The following is a 26,507-nucleotide window of genomic DNA, read 5'->3' on the forward strand; positions in this document are numbered from 1 at the left end:
CATTTGACGTTGCAACGTCATTTCAGCAAAATAACAAAATGCGATTGGTCAATCAAACAAAAACTAAGCCAATGAAAACTCTTAAAAAGTATATTACACATGTGTAAGATAAAAATAATTGTAATGGTTATATTACATGGGAAACAGGGTATGGCATGTGATAAAATCATATCTTGGCTTACAACAATAAGAATTATAGTGTACACATGTGTAGCACATTTCTGCCAAATGCATTCAGCTCATACAAATAAGAAATGTTCTGTGTACAAGATACTCGCTCGGATAATATATATAATCAAATAAATGACATTAACTACAATAATTTAAGAACACTTATTATTTGTGAAAGGATCTGCACCAAACAGTGTAACCTCAAAATCATAAACACTTCACCAAGTATTTGACCATATCTTGATTGTTTGCATTTTTCAAAACTGATAGTGATAACTTTCCTCTGCACCTGGGCCCACACTTTTCCCTTGTTCCTGTTTGAATAAAGTTTTGTGAATGAGCTTGGCTGCTAGGTAACATTTTAATTGCAATTGATTTTAAAAATCTGAAAGTAAATACATGATTGTATTATCTATAGATTTTTTTTTAAGTTTAACCCTTTCCCCATCAGAAGCAAAGTGAAAATGGCTTTTGCAACCAGCATAATACCAGAACAGCCTGCGAGTAACTCGCAGTCTGATCAGGTTTTATGCTGTTTGCTTCTCATCAGTATCTAAGGATGGGAAATGAAGCTTTTAAAACTTGAATATAGTAAGAAAAGTCCTTAATTAAATTTAACTTTTTTAAGTGACTACAACTGGGTCAAAATACGTATCCAAGGGGGAACAGGTTAAAGGAAAAACTTCCCCAAAAAAGCCATATTTTCTATTATATTTATATGGTATGAATAATTGTATTACATTAATGGTTCAACATAAAACTGTTGTATCTTATAAGAAAAATGTGAAGGAGATACAACAATGCAGCTCTCGTCCATCTATATGAGCCTTGCTCAGGGAAAACATGGCTTACTACATGTGCATAAAAGTGTCATCTCAGATTAGCCTGTGCAGTCCGCATGGGCTTTGTCTGCACAGGCTAATCAGGGAGGATACTTTCCGACTGATATTGGCATAGAAGAGACTTCCTATAAATGAAACTTTCCATGAAAACAGAAAGTGTTGTCCCTGATTAGCCTGTGCAAACTGCACAGGCTAATCTGGGATGTCTCTTTATGCACATTAAGCACAGTTTTCTCAGAACAAGGCCCGTATGCTTGCTTTCAGAGTCATGGTGGTGCAGGACTTAACTATGACAGCCCATTGCCGTATTTTTTCTCCGCTGGGCGCAGCCTGCGTCTAGCTGACGGACCAGACGAGGTCCACAGGCGTACAGTGGCCGCTAGAGAGTACAAGAAACACATGAAACATAAGCTGTAGTTTCTAGTGTCAGGATTTTCCGGGCTTGCAATGAATGACTGTTTACGACACCGATAGTTTTCAATTTTGTGGCAATTTTTTTTGGTGACAATGATTTACTTTTTTCACACCTCCAATATTGCTCTTTGTAATTTCCAGAAGCACAAATTCACATTTCATGTTGTTCAAGCAATAACACTGGATAAGACTGAACGGAGATAAATTGTGTATGATAATGAGAAGCATTGCTTGACTGTGTTCATAGATGGATGTTCAAGTGCAATATGCTATTCAGAGTTGACGTAAGTGCAATAGATTTTGATTGTATTCAGTTTTCATATGCAAGTGAATTATGCTTTTAATGATTTTATGTTAAGATTTGATGTTAAAGTGCAATAGGTTTTGACACTGTTTTTATTAGATATATATACGTGCATTATGGTGTAATTATAGTATGTTGATTTGTAAAATTGTTCATTAATGATTAATGCAGAAATGGTGCTATAGTGTGTAAACATTGATTTTCATTAACAATTAAATTGGTATGTAACAATGTGCTTATTTTGTGTACATTTTTATCTGTGACTAACTACTGGTCTATACAAATTGAAACATTGACTTTAGATTAAGTAGGTGAAAGGTCAAGGTTGCATCTGTGACTAACATCTAGTCTATACAAGTTGATCTATTTATTTTATATTAAGTAGGTCAAAGGTCAAGATAGCATCAGTGACTAACATCTGGTCTATGCAAATTGAAACATTGATTTTATATTAAGTAGGTCAAAGGTCAAGGTTGCATCTGTGACTACCCTCTGGTCTATACAAATTGAAACTTTGATTTTATATTAAGTAGGTCAAAGTTCAAGGTTGCATGGGTCTCTATGTAAATATTGCTTTCCACTCTACTCAAAAACGGACAAAAACTTTGAAATAAATATTGATTTTAAAGTTTGAGATAAGTATGCCATATATCTAGGTCATTGGTGTCCATTATGTAGAAATGGTTTTGAACAAAATGATAGGTAATGATGCACACAATACATTAACAGTTGGATGTCAACAATTGACGCTTCCACATCTGTTCATCATATTTAAATTACTTGAAATAATAGGAAATCTTTTGTTGATATTTATTTTTTAGCGGTTAAACTATTTTATACAAAAGCACACATTAGTTTTGTTTGTGATTTTAAAGTGAGCATGTGTTGATGTTTGTTATTTTGGGTTTATGGAAATCAATCCTTAAACAAAAGCTGAGGAGGAATTAAAACTGAGGTTTAAATCCCAGATTCCAGATCTGTTTTCCATAGTCATCACCATGTGCTACCTCAACAAAGATCATGGGAAGCAATTGTTAGTGTATCCATTATAGCAGTGTTGGTAAATAAGCATCAAAGTTAAGATTGATATGAGCATTGTTCTGGGATAACAGGGTTAAATGCATGTGCGTAGAGTGTCTACACAGGCTGATCAGGGCCAACACATTCCGCTCTAACTGGAAAAGACTTCCTTTACACGAAAAAACACTAAAAGCAGAAAGTGCCATCCCTGGTAAGCCTGTGTGGACTGCTCATTCTAATCTGGGACGACAGCTGCACATTAAGCCCTGTTTTCCCAGAGCGAGACGCATATAGACCAAAGCAACAATTGTGTAAGTACTGGTCACAAAAAATTGTAGACAAAAGTGTTGGTGAGAAATGAAACTGTACATAATTTGTCCAATTGGTTAAAAAATGTACCATGTGCCTTATAATTTCAATGTCACATGGTGCCTTTTTGCACCACTGGGGCAATATCAAGCAAATCTTGAACTTTAAGTTTGCCGTGGCGTAATGGATAAGGTGTCCGCCTAGCGATCGGGAGGTCACGAGTTTGATCCCCAATCAGGGAGCATTCTCTAGATCTTTCCCAAAGACACCAAGTACTGGTTGTAAGCCCAGGAAACGGACTCGAGAGCGTTTCTGAGGCTTTGGATGCAATCTAGCTAAAATAAAGGGTTAAAACTAAAACTGGAACATATTGCAGATGGTCAGTCACTCCAGATGATATAGGCATACAACTACCAAAAAACGTAACTATAATTATTTCAATTTTGAAATTTATTTTTATATAACCATAAAACAATCCTAGTGTAAAGCAAATAGTACGTCATTACATATAATACCATGTAAGCTCAACACATAGGATTAAGCATCGTAATGACACATAAAATGCATTGGCAAGCGAAATGAAAAATAACAATTATAATATTTCTAGTTTCATAATGAACGCATCAATGTCATTAAATACAAGATGGTTGAACCAAATCAAAACAGGGCAAACTGAAAAATCTAGAAAGCATTCTCTGTGAAAGGAAGCCAGCTCTTGAACAAAGCCAGTAAAACTGCACAAGTACCAGGAATAATTTTCAGAATACCTGCCCTCCTAATGGTCAGGTATTATAATAGAGTCGTGCTCTGTAAAAAGGGTTTTTATGCATGTGTGGAAAGTGTCGTCCCTGATAAGCCTGTGCAGTTGACACAGGCTAATCAGGGGCGACATTTTCCGCCTAAACTAGATTTCAGCTAAGAAGAGACTTTCTTTAAAAGAAAGATATCATAAAAGCGAAAAGTGTCATCCCTAATTAGCCTCTGTGGACTGCACAGGCTAATCTGGGACGATACTTTACGCACATGCATTAAGCCCCCTTTTCACAGAGCGAGGCTCAGTTAGTTCACTGGCCAGTAAATTGGAATTTGGGCAAGTAATACAAGTTTACTCGACCTTCGTTTTGGGACTATGAAGAAAAAAATCAGGTAAGTCTACTTAGAACATTTAGCGGCAACTCTTGTGTAAACTAAATATGCAAGTAAAACTCCCCGGACTTCCTTTTATGCCAGCCCTGGCCATAACATTAAAGTGGACTGTCAAATTTACACTCTTTAACAATAATAAGGGATGCGATTCAATGTTATTGAAACAAAAATGAAAAAATACTTTCATGTTTTTGTAAAACATGGGGATTTTTTCAAATGTTTTATAGCATAACCTCCAAGTTAAAAACACCTCATGAAAAATAGTCATTATCAAATAAAACAGTTATTTAACAACATCTTTTAAGAAATATTTATATTGACTTCATTAACTAAACAATTTACAAAATCTGTTTTTTTCATGCAACAAACTCACATCAAATATAAAAAACAAAAAGGTTCCGGCTTTGTACCATATTAATCTTGCAGCAATTTGTTATATGAGTAATACTTCTTAAAAACCACAATTATTTTCCAGACACTTATATTGGTAGGTAATCTTAACCACAAAGTCAAATGTAAAACTAATGTTAAATTCTTATATAAGACATTATAAAAACAAACACGAAATATACATAAAACAAATGATGTTTGTCAGAAACACAATGCCCCCTACTGCGCCGCTTTGATTGATTGATTTATTTTTTATCATTTGGCAGGTACAGATAATTATCTCCCTGAAAAGCTTATTACTTCCATTGGATTGTGTTTTTTTTACCTTTGACATTGAAGGATGACCTTGACCTTTCACCTCTCAAAATGTGCAGCTCCATGAGATACACATGCATGCCAAATATCAAGTTTCTGTCTTCAATATTGCAAAAGTTATCGCAAAACTTTAACCAAGGTTAAAGTTTTGGGGCAGAATGACAGACAGACAGGCCAAAAACGATATGCCCCCGATCATTCGATTCGGGGGCATAAAAAGAAGAAAATGAAGGATTTTTTTAATACCCCAAATTCAATATCCACAAAATATATGAATTAACATTAGCAAAGCTGCAGGTGCCTCTATGGCATTTTTCAATGGCCAAAGAAAAAAGGGAAATTAAATGCTTAAATTTTATTCTGAAAATATATATAAAAATTAAGATATTGGTCGTGCTCTGTGAAAAGAGGGTTTAATGCATGTGCGTCAAGTGTCGTCCCAGATTAGCCAGGCTAATCAGGGACGACACTTTCTGCTTTTACGTTATTTTTCGTTTAAAGAAAGTCTATCTTTAGCAAAAATCTAGTTTAGTCAGAAATGGTCGTCCCTGATGTGTGGACTGCACAGGCTAATCTAGGATGTCACTTTACGCACATGCATTAAAGCCCATTTTCACAGAACGCGGCTTATATGTAAATAAGCATTTACACTAATTCTGCTAGTACGATGGAAGCAAAAAGATCTGAACATTTCAAAACTTTAAAAATCAAAAAACCTCAACTCAGAGTTTAACCAGTACTTATGATTGTGGACAAAAAAAGAGTAGCAATTGACACCATGAACTTCCCAATCGCTAGTAAGACTGTGTCCATTATGAAACAGCTTCTTTAAGTAATGTTTATATTTAGAATTTTTATTTTACAGCATCCTGCTATTGTCCTCTATTAGCTTAACCATGTTAGACTTAGATTCACATTTGGCCCATTTGTTGTCCTTTAAAAATCTAAATAAATTATAGATGTTTCTGCATAGATTCAAATGTTAAAGGCTTCATTTCCAATCCTAAGATACTGATGATCAGCTAACAGAGTTAAACCTGAACAGCCAGGGAGATAATTCAAGAGGTTGTTCCAGTTTTATGCTGGTTGCATATAGCCATTTTCACATTTCGTCAGAGTGGGAAAGGGTTAAACCAGTCGACACCTGATTCAAACTTTGATATTCCTAAGTGAGCAAGTGTAACAAACAGTTGAATGCAAAAAAATAATACCAGCATTTTATATTGACGATGGTTAATACACAAAATTCGCTATAACAATTACATGACGTGTATATACACTGTTCAGAGTCTGTCCATATGATGCTATCTGCTTGCATAGAGCTGAATGTAGTCTCTAACTTTAGACTTAAAGGATTCCTGAAATAAAGAACAAAAAAGTCCAATGAACCTGATACCATGTACACTACTGAGCACTTTTTATATATCTACTGCCTGAACATTTGTAGTTCATTTATCATAAGAGTCATGTTCTGGGATATCTGGGCTTGATGCATGTGTGTAAAGTGTAATTCCAGATAAGCATGTGCACTTTCAGCTTAATTTTGTTGTTTTTTTTCATATAAAGAAGTCTCGTCTTTACAAAAATTCAGTTAAGGCAGACTGCACTGGCTAATCAGTGACGACACTACGCACTTGCATTAAGCCCAGTTTTCCCAGAGCAAAGCTCATATATGTTATCATTTGTTGTCAATCTTGTTTTAAATACCCCATTGTCCGGAAACAACATTGAAGTAAGACACCATCCAGAAGGTTTAACCAATAAAAATATTTCTTTATTTTCAATTACAAGTTTATCACATCAAGCATAATGCATGGGTATTTGCATTGCAAACTAATAGGGTTATAAGCATTAATTCACGATCTACAAAAATGTCAGCAGCTGCCAGAGGACCAAAAATGCCAAACCCATGTGACATAAACAAAAACATGTGTAAAGGTAGATTACTCTGAAAAGAGATGCAACAGAGTTACCTACCTTGTCTCGCTCATAGTGTTCTGCAGCCTCCACGTTTAGAGGATCTTCAAAGTTTAATAAATCCTGAAATGAAGAATATAGTGTCTAGTAACCTCTGCCTAAATATGGAAAAATTCAAACGTGCCTGTTTATTTCGAATTAATGGCATTCAAATGAAATATGGTCCAGTGCTGTTTACATGCAATGACGTATATAACATTATCTTTTTTTTACAAAAGTTGAATACCTAACCATGCAGCTAAAATATATTATTTGTCTGTGTGGATTTGTTTTGCTGTATTTGTGTCAATTTACATTCTCATTTTTTTTCTGCATAAGCTGGTTTACCAGTACTAATACTAAGTGCACATATCTGTATAAGTAAGTGCACATATATGTATAAGTACCTGCACATATCTGTATAAGTAAGTGCACATATCTGTATAAGTAAGTGCACATATCTGTGTAAGTAAGTGCACATATCTGTATAAGTAAGTGCACATATCTGTGTAAGTAAGTGCACATATCTGTATAAGAAAGTGCACATATCTGTGTAAGTAAGTGCACATATCTGTGTAAGTAAGTGCACATATCTGTGTAAGTAAGTGCACATATCTGTATAAGTATGTGCACATATCTGTGTAAGTAAGTGCACATATCTGTATAAGTAAGTGCACATATCTGTATAAGTAAGTGCACATATCTGTGTAAGTAAGTGCACATATCTGTGTAAGTAAGTGCACATATCTGTGTAAGTAAGTGCACATATCTGTGTAAGTAAGTGCACATATCTGTATAAGTAAGTGCACATATCTGTATGAGTAAGTGCACATATCTGTGTAAGTAAGTGCACATATCTGTATAAGTAAGTGCACATATCTGTATAAGTAAGTGCACATATCTGTGTAAGTAAGTGCACATATCTGTGTAAGTAAGTGCACATATCTGTATAAGTAAGTGCACATATCTGTGTAAGTAAGTGCACATATCTGTGTAAGTAAGTGCACATATCTGTATAAGTATGTGCACATATCTGTGTAAGTAAGTGCACATATCTGTATAAGTATGTGCACATATCTGTATAAGTAAGTGCACATATCTGTATAAGTAAGTGCACATATCTGTGTAAGTAAGTGCACATATCTGTGTAAGTAAGTGCACATATCTGTATAAGTAAGTGCACATATCTGTATGAGTAAGTGCACATATCTGTGTAAGTAAGTGCACATATCTGTGTAAGTAAGTGCACATATCTGTGTAAGTAAGTGCACATATCTGTATAAGTAAGTGCACATATCTGTATAAGTAAGTGAACATGTCTGTATAAGTAAGTGAACATGTCTGTATAAGTAAGTGAACATATTTGTATAAGTAAGTGCACAATTCTGTGTAAGTAATTGAAAACTGCCTTCATAGAATCAGAGGTAAGCCATGTTACAACCCGTTTTGCAATAAACCCGTTTTGCAATAAAATTATTGCAAAACGGGTTGGAGTGTCTTATTGCAATTTTTTTTTTTAAACAACCCGTTTTGCAATAAACCCGTTTTGCAATAAAATTATTGCAAAACGGGTTGGAGTGTTTTATTGCATTTTTTTTTTAACAACCCGTTTTGCAATAAACGCGTTTTGAAATAAAATCACCACACATTTATTTGCAATAATTTCATTGCAAAACGGGTTGGAGTGTCTTATTGCAATGAGAATTTTGTATAACAACCCGTTTTGCAATAAACCCGTTTTGCAATAAAATCATCACTCTTGTATTTATTCAAATGGATTGGAATAGTTAAAAGTGATGTTCAAATTTTGTATTTAAATAATATTGTTTTAAAATAGACAAAACTGTGAGTTAAAACTTAAAATTAAAAAGCATGGAAGGTGGTGAATTTCGAGATTTAATACGATAAAACAAAACAGAATGTGTGTCGAAACGTGTTGAAGTGTCTTCATGCAACGTCAGTTGTGAGTTACAAACCGTTTCGCAATACAATCATCACATATATACTATTTGTTTCAAATTGATTTGAAACGGCATAAAGAAAGTTTAAAATGTCGTCTGCAAGGTAAATATGATAAAACTAGGCTGAATGTATATATTTATGAAGTGATTTTCACCAATTGGAGAATTAAATTAAGACAACCCAGAAGTGCAATAATTTTATTGCAAAACGGGTTGGAGTGTTTTATTGCAATTTGTAATTTGTATAACAACCCGTTTTGCAATAAACCCGTTTTGCAATAATTTTATTGCAAATCGGGTTGGAGCGTCTTATTGCAATTTGAATTTTTTATAACAACCCGTTTTGCAATAAACCCGTTTTGCAATAATACAATGACACAGGTATTAATTAATTGAAATTGATTGTAAACATTAAAAAGGAAATTTAAAATATCGTTGTTTTTTTTTATTTCCAAATATGGACAAAACTGTTAGTTTCCACTAAAAAGTAAAAAGCATTGAAGACTATGCATTTCGAGATTGAATGCGATAAAACAATACAAAATGTAAATAGAAAGTGTTTCAACCTATTTAGTACTGAAGTGAAGATAACGCCGAAATGCAATAATTTACTGAAAAAACGTGTTGAAGTGTCTTCATGCAATGTGAGTTGTGTGTAACAAACCGTTTCGCAATAAAATCATCACATATATACTATTTGTTTCAAATTGATTTGAAACGGTATGAAGGAAGTTTAAAATGTCGTCTGCAAGGTTAATATGATAAAACTAAGCCGAATGTATATATGAAGTGATTTTCACCAATTGGGGAATTAAATGAAGACAACCCAGAAGTGCAATAATTTTATTGCAAAACGGGTTGGAGTGTTTTATTGCAATTTGTAATTTGTATAACAACCCGTTTTGCAATAAACCCGTTTTGCAATAATTTTATTGCAAAACGGGTTGGAGCGTCTTATTGCAATTTGATTTTTTTATAACAACCCGTTTTGCAATAAACCCGTTTTGCAATAAAATTATTGCAAAACGGGTTGGAGTGTCTTATTGCAATTTTTTTTTACAACCCGTTTTGCAATAAACCCGTTTTGCAAAAAAATTATTGCAAAACGGGTTGGAGTGTTTTATTGCATTTTTTTTAACAACCCGTTTTGCAATAAACCCGTTTTGCAATAAAATCACCACACATTTATTTGCAAACATTTATTGCAAAACGGGCTGGAGTGTCTTATTGCAATTTGTAATTTGTATAACAACCCGTTTTGCTATAAAATCATCACACATGTATTATTTAATTCAAATTTATTTGAAACTCTGAAATGAACATTTCAAATGTCGTATGTACGGATTTAAGTTAAACACATATTAAGACCAGGTTGTAAGATTTGCCCAAATAATAAAATACATGGCAAGATATTAAATGCAGCAGAAAATATGATAAAACAACACAATATTTTTATAGAAAATGATTTCCAAAAAAATGGGAATTATGCGAAGAAAACCCATAATTCAATTTGTTTATTGTAGTGTGTTTTTGCAATGTGATTTTTTTTTATAACAACGCGGTTTTCAGGAATATCATTACATATATACTAATTGATTCAAATTGATCAGAAAATGTATTCAGGAAGTTCCAAATGTATACGGACACTGTGAATGAACAAAAACTGTAACGAGGCCCCAAAAGTCAACGTCAGTAGGCGTTTTACGAAGGATAACAGCCACACCAGGTAGGTTTTTGTCAATATCTCTGCTGATTGTCCTCTGGTTTTCATACGACCTGGTGCAGGCAATAAAGCATGCATAAAGCTTGCGATCGGTATATCACGTGTGGTGTGTGTTGCTTTGGTTTTCGAGAACACTTCGACACAAATTTTCATTGTAGAAGCAAACGTATTTAAACACACAAAGAGTCGGTGTTTACAAAAATAAACGATCACATAACTATCTATTTGTTACCGGACGAACATATATTACCAAGTTTTTCGAAAATATGTTTCGGATAATAAATATACGTTTAAAGAGTAGAATCTAATATGGCAAACGTCAGTAGTACATTTTAGAATGGCAAACGTCAGTAGTACATTTTAGAATGGCAAACGTCAGTAGCCAAACAATGCAAACGGCAGTAGACGAATATATATGCAGGCGGTCCTTCCACCTTTTAGACACACCCATAAATATGTTAACTAATATAATGACATTTACTTTAACACGTATTATATTTCTGTTCAAAACAGTAAGATTTAGAAGCTTGATAGTATTTATTACCACGCACACATAAGAACTGCAACTGTGCTGTATAAATAAATACGTACGAAAAGTGAAACAGTTCCTTTGGAATTGGACGTTTATGAACGAATATGGTAAATGATATGGTGCGAGCGCGACACGTGTGTGTGTGTGTTGTTCATGTTAATTTCCCAAGAGCAATCGTCAGCTGTTATGAATAGTAAATGTATGTATACATTACATTTTACTTGAGACTTTTTGAAGTTTAAAATCTTATTATTCATTTCGAATTGCTAATTGTAACACGAAATAATTACCCCGTAAAAGTTATATTCTTAAAAGCTATTTAAGGTCTATATCTTCGAATACTGTGTTTTCATTATACATTAGCTGTGTAAAAATTCCTAACATGATGCATACCGTTTGTGTTTAATCGGTATATTTAACATGTAATTCAGTTATGTCACATGTGTGTCGTTTTTGTGGGGATGCCCTCAAAACCAAGTGGGGGTTAAAACTGCACGAGGACAGGCACCTCGGCTTGTCAAAATATTCATGTGAGAAGCAATTTAGAAGAAAAGAGGATCTCACCAGACACATGTGAGTATTTGTTAAAGCCCCATTACTGCTCAAAATCAACGAACATTTCGTACAATATTTCGGAAAATAAAGTTAAACAATTTAAAATCAGTGTTCCTTCTAGCAATTGCCGAAATTTCCACGCCCGATGTGGTCTGGTAACATAGATTTCTGTAGATACAAAATGCCCGTTTTTATGTTTTTGTGACACAATTAATTCCATTTTAATTTCCCGCAAATATATCTATTCATGCGACACACGAACACTTAAATGGTACCACGTTAGTGTTCATGTGTCGTTTGAATAGATACCGTAAAATGGAAATAATTATGCAAAAAAAAACAACAACAACGAGCATTTTGTATCTACAAACATCTAAGTTACCTACAGAATCCGGATAGTGCCATCTACAATCTCGCCATTCTTTCATCAAGGGCGACACACGACACACGAAGCGATACACGATATTTTGCACGACAAACGATATTTTGCGCGATACTCAAAGCGACACACGGTATTTTGCGCCACACACGATATTTTGCGCGATACACGAAGCGACACGCGATATTTACCACGATATATCGCCTTTTGGGCAACCTACACAAGGGTGATATTTAGTGGTACATTCTCGCGCGTATTTAAAAACGATATTTTAAATTTCCTTTTTAATGTTTACAATCAATTTGAATTAATTAATACACGTGTCATTGTATTATTGCAAAACGGGTTTATTGCAAAACGGGTTGTTATAAAAAAAATCAAATTGCAATAAGACGCTCCAACCCGTTTTGCAATAAAATTATTGCAAAACGGGTTTATTGCAAAACGGGTTGTTATTCAAATTACAAATTGCAATAAAACACTCCAACCCGTTTTGCAATAAAATTATTGCACTTCTGGGTCGTCTTCATTTAATTCCCCAATTGGTGAAAATCACTTCATATATACATTCGGCTTAGTTTTATCATATTAACCTTGCAGACGACATTTTAAACTTCCTTCATACCGTTTCAAATCAATTTGAAACAAATAGTATATATGTGATGATTTTATTGCGAAACGGTTTGTTACACACAACTCACATTGCATGAAGACACTTCAACACGTTTTTTCAGTAAATTATTGCATTTCGGCGTTATCTTCACTTCAGTACTAAATAGGTTGAAACACTTTCTATTTACATTTTGTATTGTTTTATCGCATTCAATCTCGAAATGCATCGCCTTCAATGCTTTTTACTTTTTAGTGGAAACTAACAGTTTTGTCCATATTTGGAAATAAAAAAAAAACGATATTTTAAATTTCCTTTTTAATGTTTACAATCAATTTGAATTAATTAATACACGTGTCATTGTATTATTGCAAAACGGGTTTATTGCAAAACGGGTTGTTATAAAAAATTCAAATTGCAATAAGACGCTCCAACCCGATTTGCAATAAAATTATTGCAAAACGGGTTTATTGCAAAACGGGTTGTTATACAAATTACAAATTGCAATAAAACACTCCAACCCGTTTTGCAATAAAATTATTGCACTTCTGGGTTGTCTTAATTTAATTCCCCAATTGGTGAAAATCACTTCATAAATATATACATTCAGCCTAGTTTATCATATTTACCTTGAAGGCGACATTTTAAACTTACTTTATGCCGTTTCAAAGAAATTTGAAAAAAATAGTATATATGTGATGATTTTATTGCGAAACGGTTTGTTACACACAACTCACATTGCATGAAGACACTTCAACACGTTTTTTCAGTAAATTATTACATTTCGGCGTTATCTTCACTTCAGTACTAAATAGGTTGAAACACTTTCTATTTACATTTTGTATTGTTTTATCGCATTCAATCTCGAAATGCATCGCCTTCAATGCTTTTTACATTTTAGTGGAAACTAACAGTTTTGTCCATATTTGGAAATAAAAAAAAACACGATATTTTAAATTTCCTTTTTAATGTTTACAATCAATTTGAATTAATTAATACACGTGTCATTGTATTATTGCAAAACGGGTTTATTGCAAAACGGGTTGTTATAAAAAATTCAAATTGCAATAAGACGCTCCAACCCGATTTGCAATAAAATTATTGCAAAACGGGTTTATTGCAAAACGGGTTGTTATACAAATTACAAATTGCAATAAAACACTCCAACCCGTTTTGCAATAAAATTATTGCACTTCTGGGTTGTCTTAATTTAATTCCCCAATTGGTGAAAATCACTTCATAAATATATACATTCAGCCTAGTTTTATCATATTTACCTTGAAGGCGACATTTTAAACTTACTTTATGCCGTTTCAAAGAAATTTGAAAAAAATAGTATATATGTGATGATTTTATTGCGAAACGGTTTGTTACACACAACTCACATTGCATGAAGACACTTCAACACGTTTTTTCAGTAAATTATTGCATTTCGGCGTTATCTTCACTTCAGTACTAAATAGGTTGAAACACTTTCTATTTACATTTTGTATTGTTTTATCGCATTCAATCTCGAAATGCATCGCCTTCAATGCTTTTTACTTTTTAGTGGAAACTAACAGTTTTGTCCATATTTGGAAATAAAAAAAAAATAATATTTTAAATTTCCTTTTTAATGTTTACAATCAATTTGAATTAATTATTACACGTGTCATTGTATTATTGCAAAACGGGTTTATTGCAAAACGGGTTGTTATAAAAAATTCAAATTGCAATAAGACGCTCCAACCCGATTTGCAATAAAATTATTGCAAAACGGGTTTATTGCAAAACGGGTTGTTATACAAATTACAAATTGCAATAAAACACTCCAACCCGTTTTGCAATAAAATTATTGCACTTCTGGGTTGTCTTAATTTAATTCCCCAATTGGTGAAAATCACTTCATAAATATATACATTCAGCCTAGTTTTATCATATTTACCTTGAAGGCGACATTTTAAACTTACTTTATGCCGTTTCAAAGAAATTTGAAAAAAATAGTATATATGTGATGATTTTATTGCGAAACGGTTTGTTACACACACAACTCACATTGCATGAAGACACTTCAACACGTTTTTTCAGTAAATTAGTGCATTTCGGCGTTATCTTCACTTCAGTACTAAATAGGTTGAAACACTTTCTATTTACATTTTGTATTGTTTTATCGCATTCAATCTCGAAATGCATCGCCTTCAATGCTTTTTACTTTTTAGTGGAAACTAACAGTTTTGTCCATATTTGGAAATAAAAAAAAACGATATTTTAAATTTCCTTTTTAATGTTTCTATCAATTTGAATTAATTAATACACGTGTCATTGTATTATTGCAAAACGGGTTTATTGCAAAACGGGTTGTTATAAAAAATTCAAATTGCAATAAGACGCTCCAACCCGATTTGCAATAAAATTATTGCAAAACGGGTTTATTGCAAAACGGGTTGTTATACAAATTACAAATTGCAATAAAACACTCGAACCCGTTTTGCAATAAAATTATTGCACTTCTGGGTTGTCTTAATTTAATTCCCCAATTGGTGAAAATCACTTCATAAATATATACATTCAGCCTAGTTTTATCATATTTACCTTGCAGGCGACGTTTTAAACTTAATTTATGCCGTTTCAAATCAATTTGAAACAAATAGTATATATGTGATGATTGTATTGCGAAACGGTTTGTAACTCACAACTGACGTTGCATGAAGACACTTCAACACGTTTCGACACACATTCTGTTTTGTTTTATCGTATTAAATCTCGAAATTCACCACTTTCCATGCTTTTTAATTTTAAGTTTTAACTCACAGTTTTGTCTATTTTAAAACAATATTATTTAAATACAAAATTTGAACATCACTTTTAACTATTCCAATCCATTTGAATAAATACAAGAGTGATGATTTTATTGCAAAACGGGTTTATTGCAAAACGGGTTGTTATACAAAATTCTCATTGCAATAAGACACTCCAACCCGTTTTGCAATGAAATTATTGCAAATAAATGTGTGGTGATTTTATTGCAAAACGGGTTTATTGCAAAACGGGTTGTTAAAAAAAATGCAATAAAACACTCCAACCCGTTTTGCAATAATTTTATTGCAAAACGGGTTTATTGCAAAACGGGTTGTTTAAAAAAAAAAAATTGCAATAAGACACTCCAACCCGTTTTGCAATAATTTTATTGCAAAACGGGTTTATTGCAAAACGGGTTGTAACAAAGCCATACATAAATATATAAAAAGAATTGTATGTCCTGTCCGAAAACAAGTCATATGGCTTACTATTGCTCGTTTTAGCAGTCATATGAAAATGGCTATAAGTCATAAACTGCCAGTGAAACCACAGATCCACTTCAAACTGCAGTTAATATTTAAATAAAGGGATTTATTTGGTTTGGCAGATTAAAAAAACAATTGTCATAGAATAAATTGTTATAAACAAGCAAATTTGTTGAATTGATATCCTCCGCCAAATATGCTTCTTAACACAAAAGTGTTCTGGGTGGAAGAACGGATAGACAAGGCAAAAAAATATTTTTGTCAAGATTCAAAGGGCCATAACTCCGTTATTAACAGATGGTGTGCAATGCCATTTGGATTGCATCATCCTCTTATCCACATATTATACTCATACCAAGTTTCAATGAAATCCGCCAAAGCATGTCTTCCAAGATATGGCTCCGGACACAAAAGTAGCATTTTTTCAAGATACAAAGGGCCATAACTCTGTTATAAACAGATGGTATACAATGCCATTTAGCGTGCATTATCCTCTTATCCATATATATATATATACTCATACCAAGTTTCAATGAAATCCGCCAAAGTACTTCCAAGATATGGCTCCGAACACAAAAGTGCCGGATAGACGGAAAGACGGACGGACGGAAAGACGGACAATGCCAAAACAATATCCCGCCGCCTATGGCGGGGGATAATAACTGTTTATTAAGGCCAAAATCATCAATCAAAATCTGCAAAATATTTGTAACACATTTAATAAATTTTTTATCTAATATATGTATAACTAACATAGTGTTTAAATATGCTGAATACTTTCAATGCCTATAATTGCAGAGGTCGTGTTTAATCCTTGGACAGTAAACATTATTTTGTCTTGCTGTTTGTATTATTTGCATCTAGTTCAAATACTATAGTTTTACAGGTACAATCTACAAGCATTTAATTTCCTGTTGTTTTTTTTTTAAATATGAAAATCTGAACAAGTCCTTTAAATTGGGGAGTTGGAAATTATAGAAATTGTAGGAATTATAAATTATGATTGCCTTTGTTCACAATATCTCCCATATTTCATATTCTCTTTATCACAAACTATTGGTTGGTATAAATGAAAAAGTTTCAATTTTTCATACAATACTAGTGCTCATGTTGGAAGTAAATGAAAACTCTTACAGAGAACAGTGAGTTTAATCCCCAAACAACGTCTTTCAATTTTCTTGTTGGAGCCCAGCCTGAAAAAATGAAGATAAACTGCTAACAAGTAGCAACATCACAAAACACATACAAACAGGGGAGTGAACAAATATGATATTGCATAAAAAGAAAATTAATATGCAATTCCAAGTGCATATAAGTGATGCATTATAATGGGTGTTGTTCTGAGAAAACTGGGCTGAATACAAATGCATAGAGTGTCAGACAAGATTAGCCTCTGCATTCCCCACAGGCTAATCAGGGACAACTCTTTCTGCTTCTAAGGAATTTTTCATTTATAGGATATTTCTTCTAAATGAAAAGCTAGTTGAGGCAGAAGGTGCTGTCCCTGATTTGGCTGTGCAAACTGTACAGGCTAATCAGGGACGACAGTTTACTCACACGCATTAAGCCCTATTTTCCCAAAGCAAGGCTCTAATGCAATTCCAAGTGCAGCTAAGTGACTAAATTATATAAATTGCTATAATGAGCTTACTATTAAACTGATGTTCATTGTCATTGATAGAACCTTCTATCTTTAACAATGATTGTTGAGTCATACAATAGAAAGAAGCAATGTCTGCCAGAATTTACAGTTTGTTGTGGCACGTTATTTTATTCAGGTCATTAATTAAAGTTCGGGAGCTATTAACACTTGAAAGTAAACTTGAAATTTAAGAAAACTGACTTTAAGCAAATTTTTCAAATTCTTTTTGGAACAAGAGATGTGTTTGTCAGAACACAATGCCCTCTACTGCACTGCTTTGGAGCCATATATTTTACCTTTGACCTTGAAGAATGACCTTGACCTTTCACCACTAAAAATGTGCAGCTCCATGAGATACACATGCATGCCAAATAGCAAGTTGCTATTTTCAATATTGCAAGAGTTATGGGCAATGTTAAAGTTTTCAGACGGACGGAGGGACTGACTAACAGACGAATGGACTGACGGACAGTTCAACTGCTATATGCCACCCTACCGGGGGCGCATAAAATAACTCAGGATTTATGTGCAAACTGCTGACAAAAAATCCAAATATATATGGGCCATGCTCTGTGATTAGGGGGTTTAATGCAAGTGCATAAAGTGTCATCCCAGATTAGCCTGTGCAGTCCGCAGAGGCAAATCATAGACGACACTTAGCGATTTTATAATTTTTTCATTTCAAGAAAGTCTGTTCTTAACAAAAATCTAGTTAAGGTGAAAAGTGTAATTCCTGATAAGCCGGTGGGGACTGCACAGGCTAATCTGGGCCAACACTTTACGCACATGCATTAGACCTGCTTTTCACAAAGAACGGCACATATTATTAGCACAATTTCTTTAACCAGAGGTAAAGAAGCTTAGACATGCAGTTTTTAAAAAGTATATGCAGGCACTGCTGTGAAGCTTCCAATTTGAAAACATTATTATTTGAGCCGTGCTCTGTGAAAAGGGGGTTTAATGCATGTGTGTAAAGTGCCGTCCCAGATTAGCCTGTTCAGTCAGCACAAGCTAATCAGAGAAGACACTTTTTCGCAAAAACTTGATTTTTGCTAAGAAGAGACTTTCTTGAAACAAAATATATCATAACAGCCTAAAGTGTTGTCCCCAATTAGCCTGTGCAGACTGCACAGACTAATCTTGGATGGTACTTTACGCACATGCATTAAACCTCCTTTTCACAGAGCATGGCCCATTTGAATACTGGTTCTCTTACCCAGACTGTCTATGGAGTTCTGTCTCAGAAGGCTGAGGCACACTTCTCCACCTTCCCCGATGTTGGGATGCCAGATTCTCGTATCACAGGTCACATTCGGGGGCTAAAAGAGTTCATTTGAGCTTCTCTTTGGGAAAATGGGCCTTAATGCATGTTAGCAAAGTGTGGTCCCAGATTAGCCTGGGCAGACTGCACAGGCTAATCTGGGACGACACTTTTGGCATTAACAGGATTTTTGCTAAAAAGAAACTTCCTCTAATTGACAAGTACCATAAAAGCGGAAAGTTATGTCCCTGATTAGCCTGTTCAGACTGCACAGGCTAATCTTGGACAAAACTTTATGCACATGCATTAAGCCAGGTTTTCTAAGAGAAAGAATTCAGTTGCAAATTTCCTATGTCTTGTAAAGCTTTTGACAGGAGAGACTGGGTTTACTTTTGAAAGACCTTCGGGTCTTGATTCATGGAAATAGCAAAATACTTTTTGAAATGGCAGGCAAGGACTTCATGACTACATACATATCATTTACTCATTACTGCACACATATTATTTATGCAGTCAAAAAACATAAACTGTTGCTCCATACTTCTTTATGTCTGTTTAAGAAATTTATAAAATATGTGTCAAGCCTTGTAAAAAACTTGTAAGCAAAATGAGGTGTTGATCACTATTGCCTTACAATGAAAACAGACATCAATTATAAATAAGTAAAAATGGTTTATACACTAAAAAATGAGTCACGTTATGAGAAAACTGGGCATAAAGCATGTGCGTAAAGTGTCGTCCCAGATTAGCCTGAGCAGTCCGCACAGGCTAATCAGGGACGACACTTTCCACCTAAACTTGATTTTCGGTAAGGAGGGACTTCTTTGGAACTAAAAATACCATAAAGCGGAAAATGTTGTCCCTGATTAGCCTGTGCGGACTGCACAGGCTAATCTGGGACGACACTTTACGCACATGCATTAAGCCCAGTTTTCTAAGAACGCGGCTCAAATAATGAATTACTGAGATCATTCATTTCAGATGTTTCTTTCAATCATTACTCAATACTTACAACTATGTTATATTCCTCTGGTACGTTTATAGAAAACTTAAACTTTCCTCCATTCCAGAAGCCTTCCTCTGGTGCTATGGTTAAAGTAAACAAGTGAAGCGTATTGTGATCATTAAAATTCGCTTTACATGTTTTGGGTAGATTTTCCTCCATTTCTTGCACCTCTGCAAAGTATAAATATAAACAAACACATATTATTTGCAAATATATTTATTAAACCTTCCTAAATATTATAATGAGGCATGCCATAATTTATTTATTTAGCATCAAGATTTGTAAAACCGGATCTTAAATGTTAATAGTTTATATTGGTTTTTATAAAGAAAATATGTAGCAATATAAAATTGTGTTAAGCCAAATGAGTCCATTTGTAGCCATAAACTAACTTTGAGATTAGCAGAGTAAGGTCTGCATCAAAATTATTATTTGTGCAAACCTTTAACAAGAAGCTTATCTCTTATTGAGATCCGTTTAGGCTCATCGTCTTTCTTCACTACTGTCCCAGCTTTCAACTTCTTCGAAAGTGTAATCATAGCAGCTAAAAATACAGTACTACAAGTTTCAATAATTAGCAATATCAATAATAACAGCGTTTTGCAAATTAAACAGAAAGACAATCAGTGCCAAAAACATATATAATTTTTAGGAAATGCGGTCCTGTAACTTTTGAAATCTACAGAACTTCACACGAATTTACCAGATCTTGTAACGACGGAAATGACCTTTTTGTCTTTTAATTTCATTCAGACAATCTAAATGCTGAACGCGTCTTTACAATAACAAAATCATCATTTCTTTTAAAACATATGAAAAAAATATGGTTGAAAATATGAGCGAAGATTGTGCCATTTCACAAAACTACTATGAAAAACATATTTACTGATATTTACACAAAAACTTCAAAAGCCTATGTCATATGCCTTTGAAATCAGAGTACTGGTTACATTGGCGCCACAAGAAATTTTAACTTTGGTAAAGACGTTGGCAAAGTCAAGAAAAGGTACTATTGATGTTTATTTTGTTTAAAAGCTTGAAACCAGTTCAAGTCATGTTATCATATCAAGTTGACAGCAATTGAGCTTCACTGGTTGGTTATGAATCATTCCATTTTATGATAATAATTTGCCAAATTGCAAACTAAATAAAAGTGGTCAATACTTCTGACAGAAACACAGTTTCTTTATAATTTGGAACACACACAAAATTAACACAAAAATTTTAAGCAAACATAGGTACCGCCACTTTTGAAAATTATACCCGACCTCTGTCAGAGAATGCCCACGGGCGAATGTCTTTCGCATGGGTTTAGAAAGCTCTATTAACAATTATAATGATACTGTTGTTTTTCTTCCAATACTATGCAGCAGGATTGATGAACTATCATCTTGACTTCATTGCCCAATTTTGAAAAAAACAATTTGCAACTTGTCTTTAAACTAATTATGTGACAGTGCAGTGAAATGTTCATGTGCCTGTTTCTGAGGGGCAACATAGATAGTTGATTTACTGAACACATTTAACTTCATTTAGTGGTCACTTCAACTTGGTTGTTAATCTGGTGCTCATGCTGCTGCCAGACTTTATCGCCAATAGCGATTATTTTATCCAACTGGCTATTATTTCTTAAAACTAGGAAGAAAAAAATGGCGATTATATTATCCGACTACAAAAAAATAATTTGCCTCTGCAAGTTTTCCGGCAAGTGCAAAACGCGTGTAAATCGGGCCATCAAGCGGGAAAAATCGATAACGAGATAACTGTGTATACACTCGACCCTGTGTATTGTCATACAAGCATCAATTAACTTCTGCAACATCGTGGCCTAGAGCATTTTTCTCAATCAGTGTCCGACAGAAGTGATATATTTTGGAAAACTTCTTTAATCTCCCCGTGCTTTACCAATTATGGGTAACTGTTAAATCTTCATTATTTTTTCACCAAGTATTATTTAATCGTCAATATTGAAAATCACCGCTTATATTGTCAGCTGGTTTTGATTTTCACGCTGTTTTTGCTGCAACTAGATTACGTTGAACATTGCTTGATGAAATATTTCATAACTTATCTAATCGCCATCAACTAATTATCCCCGTAATTACCTCTATTTGTCGTCACAAATTAAAAATACATTTCGTTTCACTAATTTTAATTCCAAATTTGTAAATTTTGTTAACGAATTGTTTAACTGTCGGGTGAATCGATATAAAATTCAAACTGGTGCAACCGATGTATTAGTTTAAGCGTGGTCGATCAACCTCACCATTAAACAAACAAAATGGCGTCACGAAACTGGCGTTGCTATGTTAAAAATATTTACAAAAACATCAAATAATTCCGATTAATTGCAATTTGTGATTACAATAAAGAAACAAAAGATTTCTACAGCGTTTTTGGTCAGGGTCGTATGCTTGTATGTATATAACTATAGATGATGTCTGGTTTGTTAAGTCACACCCACAACCTTGATTATATTCTTTATTGTAAAGCCATGATATTTTATAAGAAAATGACACTAATAATTTGCTTGTTTTTAAGTGACAGTATAGATTATACCTTAAATCCAATAGATATACATTAAATAAAACATAGATAAAATTAGATTCATTGTTTTTTTCTTTTTGCCTTCAGTACTGTTTTGCGGAAAAGTCAGCGTCTGTTTTGGCTTTTTTTTAAGGAAAAAACAATGGCTATTATTTTCTGAAGGCCAGTGTGAGCACTGTAATCTAGAATCTCTAATTCGCCTCTGACAATAGTCCCATCCTGACATAATGCAAAGATGGTCTGCAGCAAGATAAATAGAAGGCTCATTCGACCTTAGTTTTTTTTCTCTGAAACCTTGGCTTATTGGGCCTTGCTGTCTAGGAGGTTCAGATAGAGCTGATATTTTGTTTTACCAAGGCCAATGAAACCAAGTGTGAATAAACCTGCAACTAGGGCAAAATCCCTTGCGAAGTAAGACATAAACCTTACCAAACTTCAAGTGTGTGAGGGCAAGTTATAACTAACAAGCAACCTATTAAAAAACTCAGAAAAAAAACACAAGAAAAGCTATTAAGAATAGATTCTTTATTTAGTGGTCACTGATTTCAGTTACTTTAACTCATTCACTTTAATGGGAAATTCACGTTTCAGTTGAAGCGATGCTGATGAGTGATTTAGTTGCAATAATTCAACTCTAAGCTTTATAGCCCAATGGGCTGCTTAGAGTTGCAATGTGCTCTCTCTTGTCCATGGGTGCAAAAATGTTATCAACAATGCAAAGGTTAAGGAACACTGACACTGCAAGATCTTATACAAGTTTACCTATCTAAACCACAAACTTATCCAAATGGTACCATTAAAGTAAGAAATAATTGATTTTATTGACTTAGGTTTTGTTTTGTACGCTGTATCCGCCATATTGGAAAATTGACCCAATATTGGTTAGGTCGCAGTACACCAATATTTTGCAAGTCGGGTTATGTGCACAAGCCTATAAAGTCGATATCGATGTGGTATTCGATACAGAATACACTGTTTCAAATTTAAACATAAACATGTCAGCGACAAGTGTGTTGAAACCTAGTAGTGTTTTTATAGGGTGCATGCAAAGGATAACATCCGTAGCCTAGGTTGCCATTCAGGTAAATTTAACATGTTTATGAAGTTTATTCATTATTTTCCTCAATTTGTCTCGTCTGGAACAACATCTGTTTAGTGAAGCCCACTGATTCCCTGCGCTGAACTGCACCCATGTTTATGAAGGGGTGCATATGGACTGCCAGAGCCGCCATAGCAAAAATTATCAAAGGCTCTGGGAGTCCGATTATATGGACTAATGAGTGATTATTCAATTAATTGTTGTGGACTGGTGCTTTAAAACTGTTGTTTCTTTAACTAGGATATTAAATACCTGTAATGAACTTTTCTTAGATATGTCTTTAAGTCGACAGAAATCAAACTCGAAAAACAATGAAAGTATTCATATTACCACAGAATTCATAAACATTGTTCTACCGGAAGCTTCAATTAGAGGTGTTTGGTTGACTTACATAAAAATAATCGATTAATTCTTAACACCGGTTTCGTGCCAATGTGGTTATGGAAGTTATGCAAACATTTATTTACATCCATTGGATTCTAGTTGAAATTATGTGTCAATTGAAAGATTACATTTGAAACACTCATACCCCGTGATTAAATTAACTTTATAGTTGAAATAAGAAAAAGCAACAACACTTGATGTGACTTACTCCCACAGATGTTAGCCCATAACACAGCTTACAAAAATAGATGACATGATGTGACTTACTCCCACAGATGTTAGCCCATAACACAGCTTACAAAAATAGATGATATGATGTGACTTACTCCCACAGATGTTAGCCCATAACACAGCTTACAAAAATAGATGACATGATGTGACTTACTCCCACAGATGTTAGCCCATAACACAGCTTACAAAATAGATGACATGATGTGACTTACTCCCACAGATGTTAGCCCATAACACAGCTTACAAAAATAGATGGCATGATGTGATGTAAGTAATGTTTGTGACAGAGGAATCTACTTTATTACAGTTTACACATGGTTATTTATTAATCAGGAGAAACTTATTGATAATTGTTTGCTTTGGCTAGGCACATGCACATGCCTTTTGCTGTATCAGGTCATCATTGGCATTATTGTGTTTTATATAAAGATATTCCAGTATCACAGATATCTGGGTAACTTAACAGTCATGTCATTTTACCAAATGAATAGTCGATAATATTGTTTCACCACCATCACGCATTCATTTACGCCAAACACGCCGGAAAAACGTTGATAGCAGGCCGTCACAAATGTGTTACAAGACAACTATTTCAAAACTTGAGACCGATTTTTCGGCGTAGCTGTATACGCCAGCTTTTCACCTTACATGACCTTTGTAACTTTACACTAAAATTCAAATAAAATTTCGCGCGGCTAGGTCAGGATGAATACACTTCATTTATCCCATAGGCTGATTTGAGCATACGACCAGAACATTGGAAACATGTCCGCGCCTTTGTAGCACTGCTTTACTGCGTGTTCAGCATTATTTTTTTATCTTTAATGAAAAGGCTGAATAGATATAACAGTTTTACAATCAATCTCGACATCAATACAGTTTGTGCGTGCACCTTTTATTTTTAAAAGGATTGCCAGCGCGAGAACGTTTGTACTTAAAGACTATTTTCTCATATTTAGTACTAACTTCCATATTCTTGTCAACATGTTAACATAAAAAAGTATACAGAGCAGTGGAAGCGAGGCCTCACTTTTATGCATTGCATTTCAACCCACGAGGTATCAGGGTCAGTTCGCGGTTAGTGTGTGTGTGAATGTCAGAGTTTATATACAGGTCATCGCTGCGTCTTCACGACTAACTTATGTGCTGACCGGAGTTTGCGGCCAGTAAAATAATCGTTATATAATAAACCACGGAGTGTATATTGTAATCTAGAGTCCGTGAATAAACACGCTATAGCGTGAACTAGGTGAACTGGAATTTTCTCTAGACCAGAAAAATGTTATGAAGATAACCAGCGATATTATCACGGTATGTCAATAATAGATTCTTAATGTGTTTTCAACAATACCATGATAAATATTATTTTTAATTAGTTTAACAAGAATTATTCCACCATATTGACTAATGTATTAAGCATGAGCGCGATGATTCTCGATACTGTTAATAATCGAATCAAATAGCAATGCCCGACAATCCACTAAAACAGGTTTGTTCGAAGAACGCGCGTATAAATATTTAAAATATGTACGGATACTTCGCGTGTGGCCGGTAGACTCGTATGTTTTAATTTCACTTCCATTCTTCTTTTGGTTTTCTGTTTTGTATCTATAGGTTTATGACCAGCAATATGTAAATTAATAATGTAAAATAAGCCGCGAAAACTCCGCGTAACATCCCGTACTGCGTGTAATGAAGCTAAGAACTGCACAGAAAAAGACTTTCGCTAGCCTTGATCTCATTCATTGAACTCTTTACCTTTGATAAACTCCAACCACAATCAACGCCGTATAGGTTTTTTTTAAAGATATTTCTTGTTTCAATTAATGGCAAATACCGGAAGCTGTGATTATGCTGAACTATGAACATTATTACTTAGTAGAGGGATATAGAAGTATTTGTTAAAACAGAAACCAGAGTTAGAACTTGGAAAACCGAGATTCTCTGTCTAACCGTTCGATTGGGTAATCTTTTAAAGGTCATGCTCAGAGTCTAGCGAGAGATAAAGAAGGTCAAGGTCATTTAGAAAGGTCAGGACGAATCAAACATAGTCATTAATCTTTTGGATGTATCGTGTTTCCCTGCAACGCAATATTAAGAAATATAAATAAGTGCGTGCTACAGTTAGAAAACTATTATCACAAGATCAAACAATTGGTGTTTATATAGAAACTGGATGTGATCTCGAAAATTTGAGAGCAACTGACTCACTCCCTGACGAACACCTTAGTCATTCACTCATTCACAACTCAATTTTTAACTCAATAAATGAGTTACTGTTTCACTCACTCACTCACTCACTACTCAATCACTACTCACTCGCTCGCTCACTCACTCTCTCGCACGCACTCTCACTCACTCACTCTCCCACTCAGGTACTCTTTCATACACTCATTCACTCACTTGCTCGATCACTCACCCATTACTCAATTTTTACTCAATAAATG

General features: G+C 34.2%; 2 protein-coding genes across 3 annotated transcripts in view; one reads left to right on the forward strand and one right to left on the reverse strand.

The window, feature by feature from the left end:
* Window positions 1-1,962, forward strand: part of LOC127848916 (acyl-CoA dehydrogenase family member 10-like) — a 53,126-nt gene extending 51,164 nt beyond the window's left edge. Inside the window, exon 22 of the mRNA XM_052381609.1 lies at window positions 1,278-1,962. Within this exon, the coding sequence (XP_052237569.1) occupies window positions 1,278-1,430 (153 nt within the window). The 3' untranslated portion in view covers window positions 1,431-1,962. The remainder of the gene's footprint in view (window positions 1-1,277) is intronic.
* A 1,536-nt stretch (window positions 1,963-3,498) lies between these two features.
* On the reverse strand, window positions 3,499-23,829 carry LOC127848920 (NEDD8-conjugating enzyme UBE2F-like). 2 transcript variants are annotated; one of them, XM_052381646.1, is made up of 7 exons: window positions 23,776-23,829; window positions 20,242-20,343; window positions 19,806-19,969; window positions 18,749-18,851; window positions 17,025-17,083; window positions 6,889-6,951; window positions 3,499-6,269 (listed from the first exon to the last, which is right to left on the reverse strand). In XM_052381646.1, the coding sequence occupies exons 2-7, from the start codon at window positions 20,336-20,338 to the stop codon at window positions 6,216-6,218; spliced, it is 540 nt and encodes a 179-aa protein (XP_052237606.1). In that variant the 5' UTR covers window positions 20,339-20,343; window positions 23,776-23,829; the 3' UTR covers window positions 3,499-6,215. The 2 variants fall into 2 exon arrangements, with proteins under 2 accessions (XP_052237606.1, XP_052237607.1); XM_052381647.1 differs by having other exon boundaries at window positions 23,698-23,821.
* Between the last annotated feature and the right edge of the window lie 2,678 nt (window positions 23,830-26,507).

Source organism: Dreissena polymorpha, chromosome 10, assembly GCF_020536995.1.
Source record: "Dreissena polymorpha isolate Duluth1 chromosome 10, UMN_Dpol_1.0, whole genome shotgun sequence".
Lineage (NCBI taxonomy): Eukaryota > Metazoa > Mollusca > Bivalvia > Myida > Dreissenidae > Dreissena > Dreissena polymorpha.

Bases quoted from the DNA above. Each gene is read 5' to 3' on its own strand.
- LOC127848920 (XM_052381646.1), bottom strand. From the start codon at position 20,338: ATGATTACACTTTCGAAGAAGTTGAAAGCTGGGACAGTAGTGAAGAAA. The intron at 18,852-19,805 runs GTAAGTATTGAG...GAACTCTTTTAG, and splicing joins CAGAGGAATATAACATAGTT to CCCCCGAATGTGACCTGTGA. The intron at 6,952-17,024 runs GTAAGAGTTTTC...TCTTCATTTCAG, and splicing joins GATTAAACTCACTGTTCTCT to GATTTATTAAACTTTGAAGA.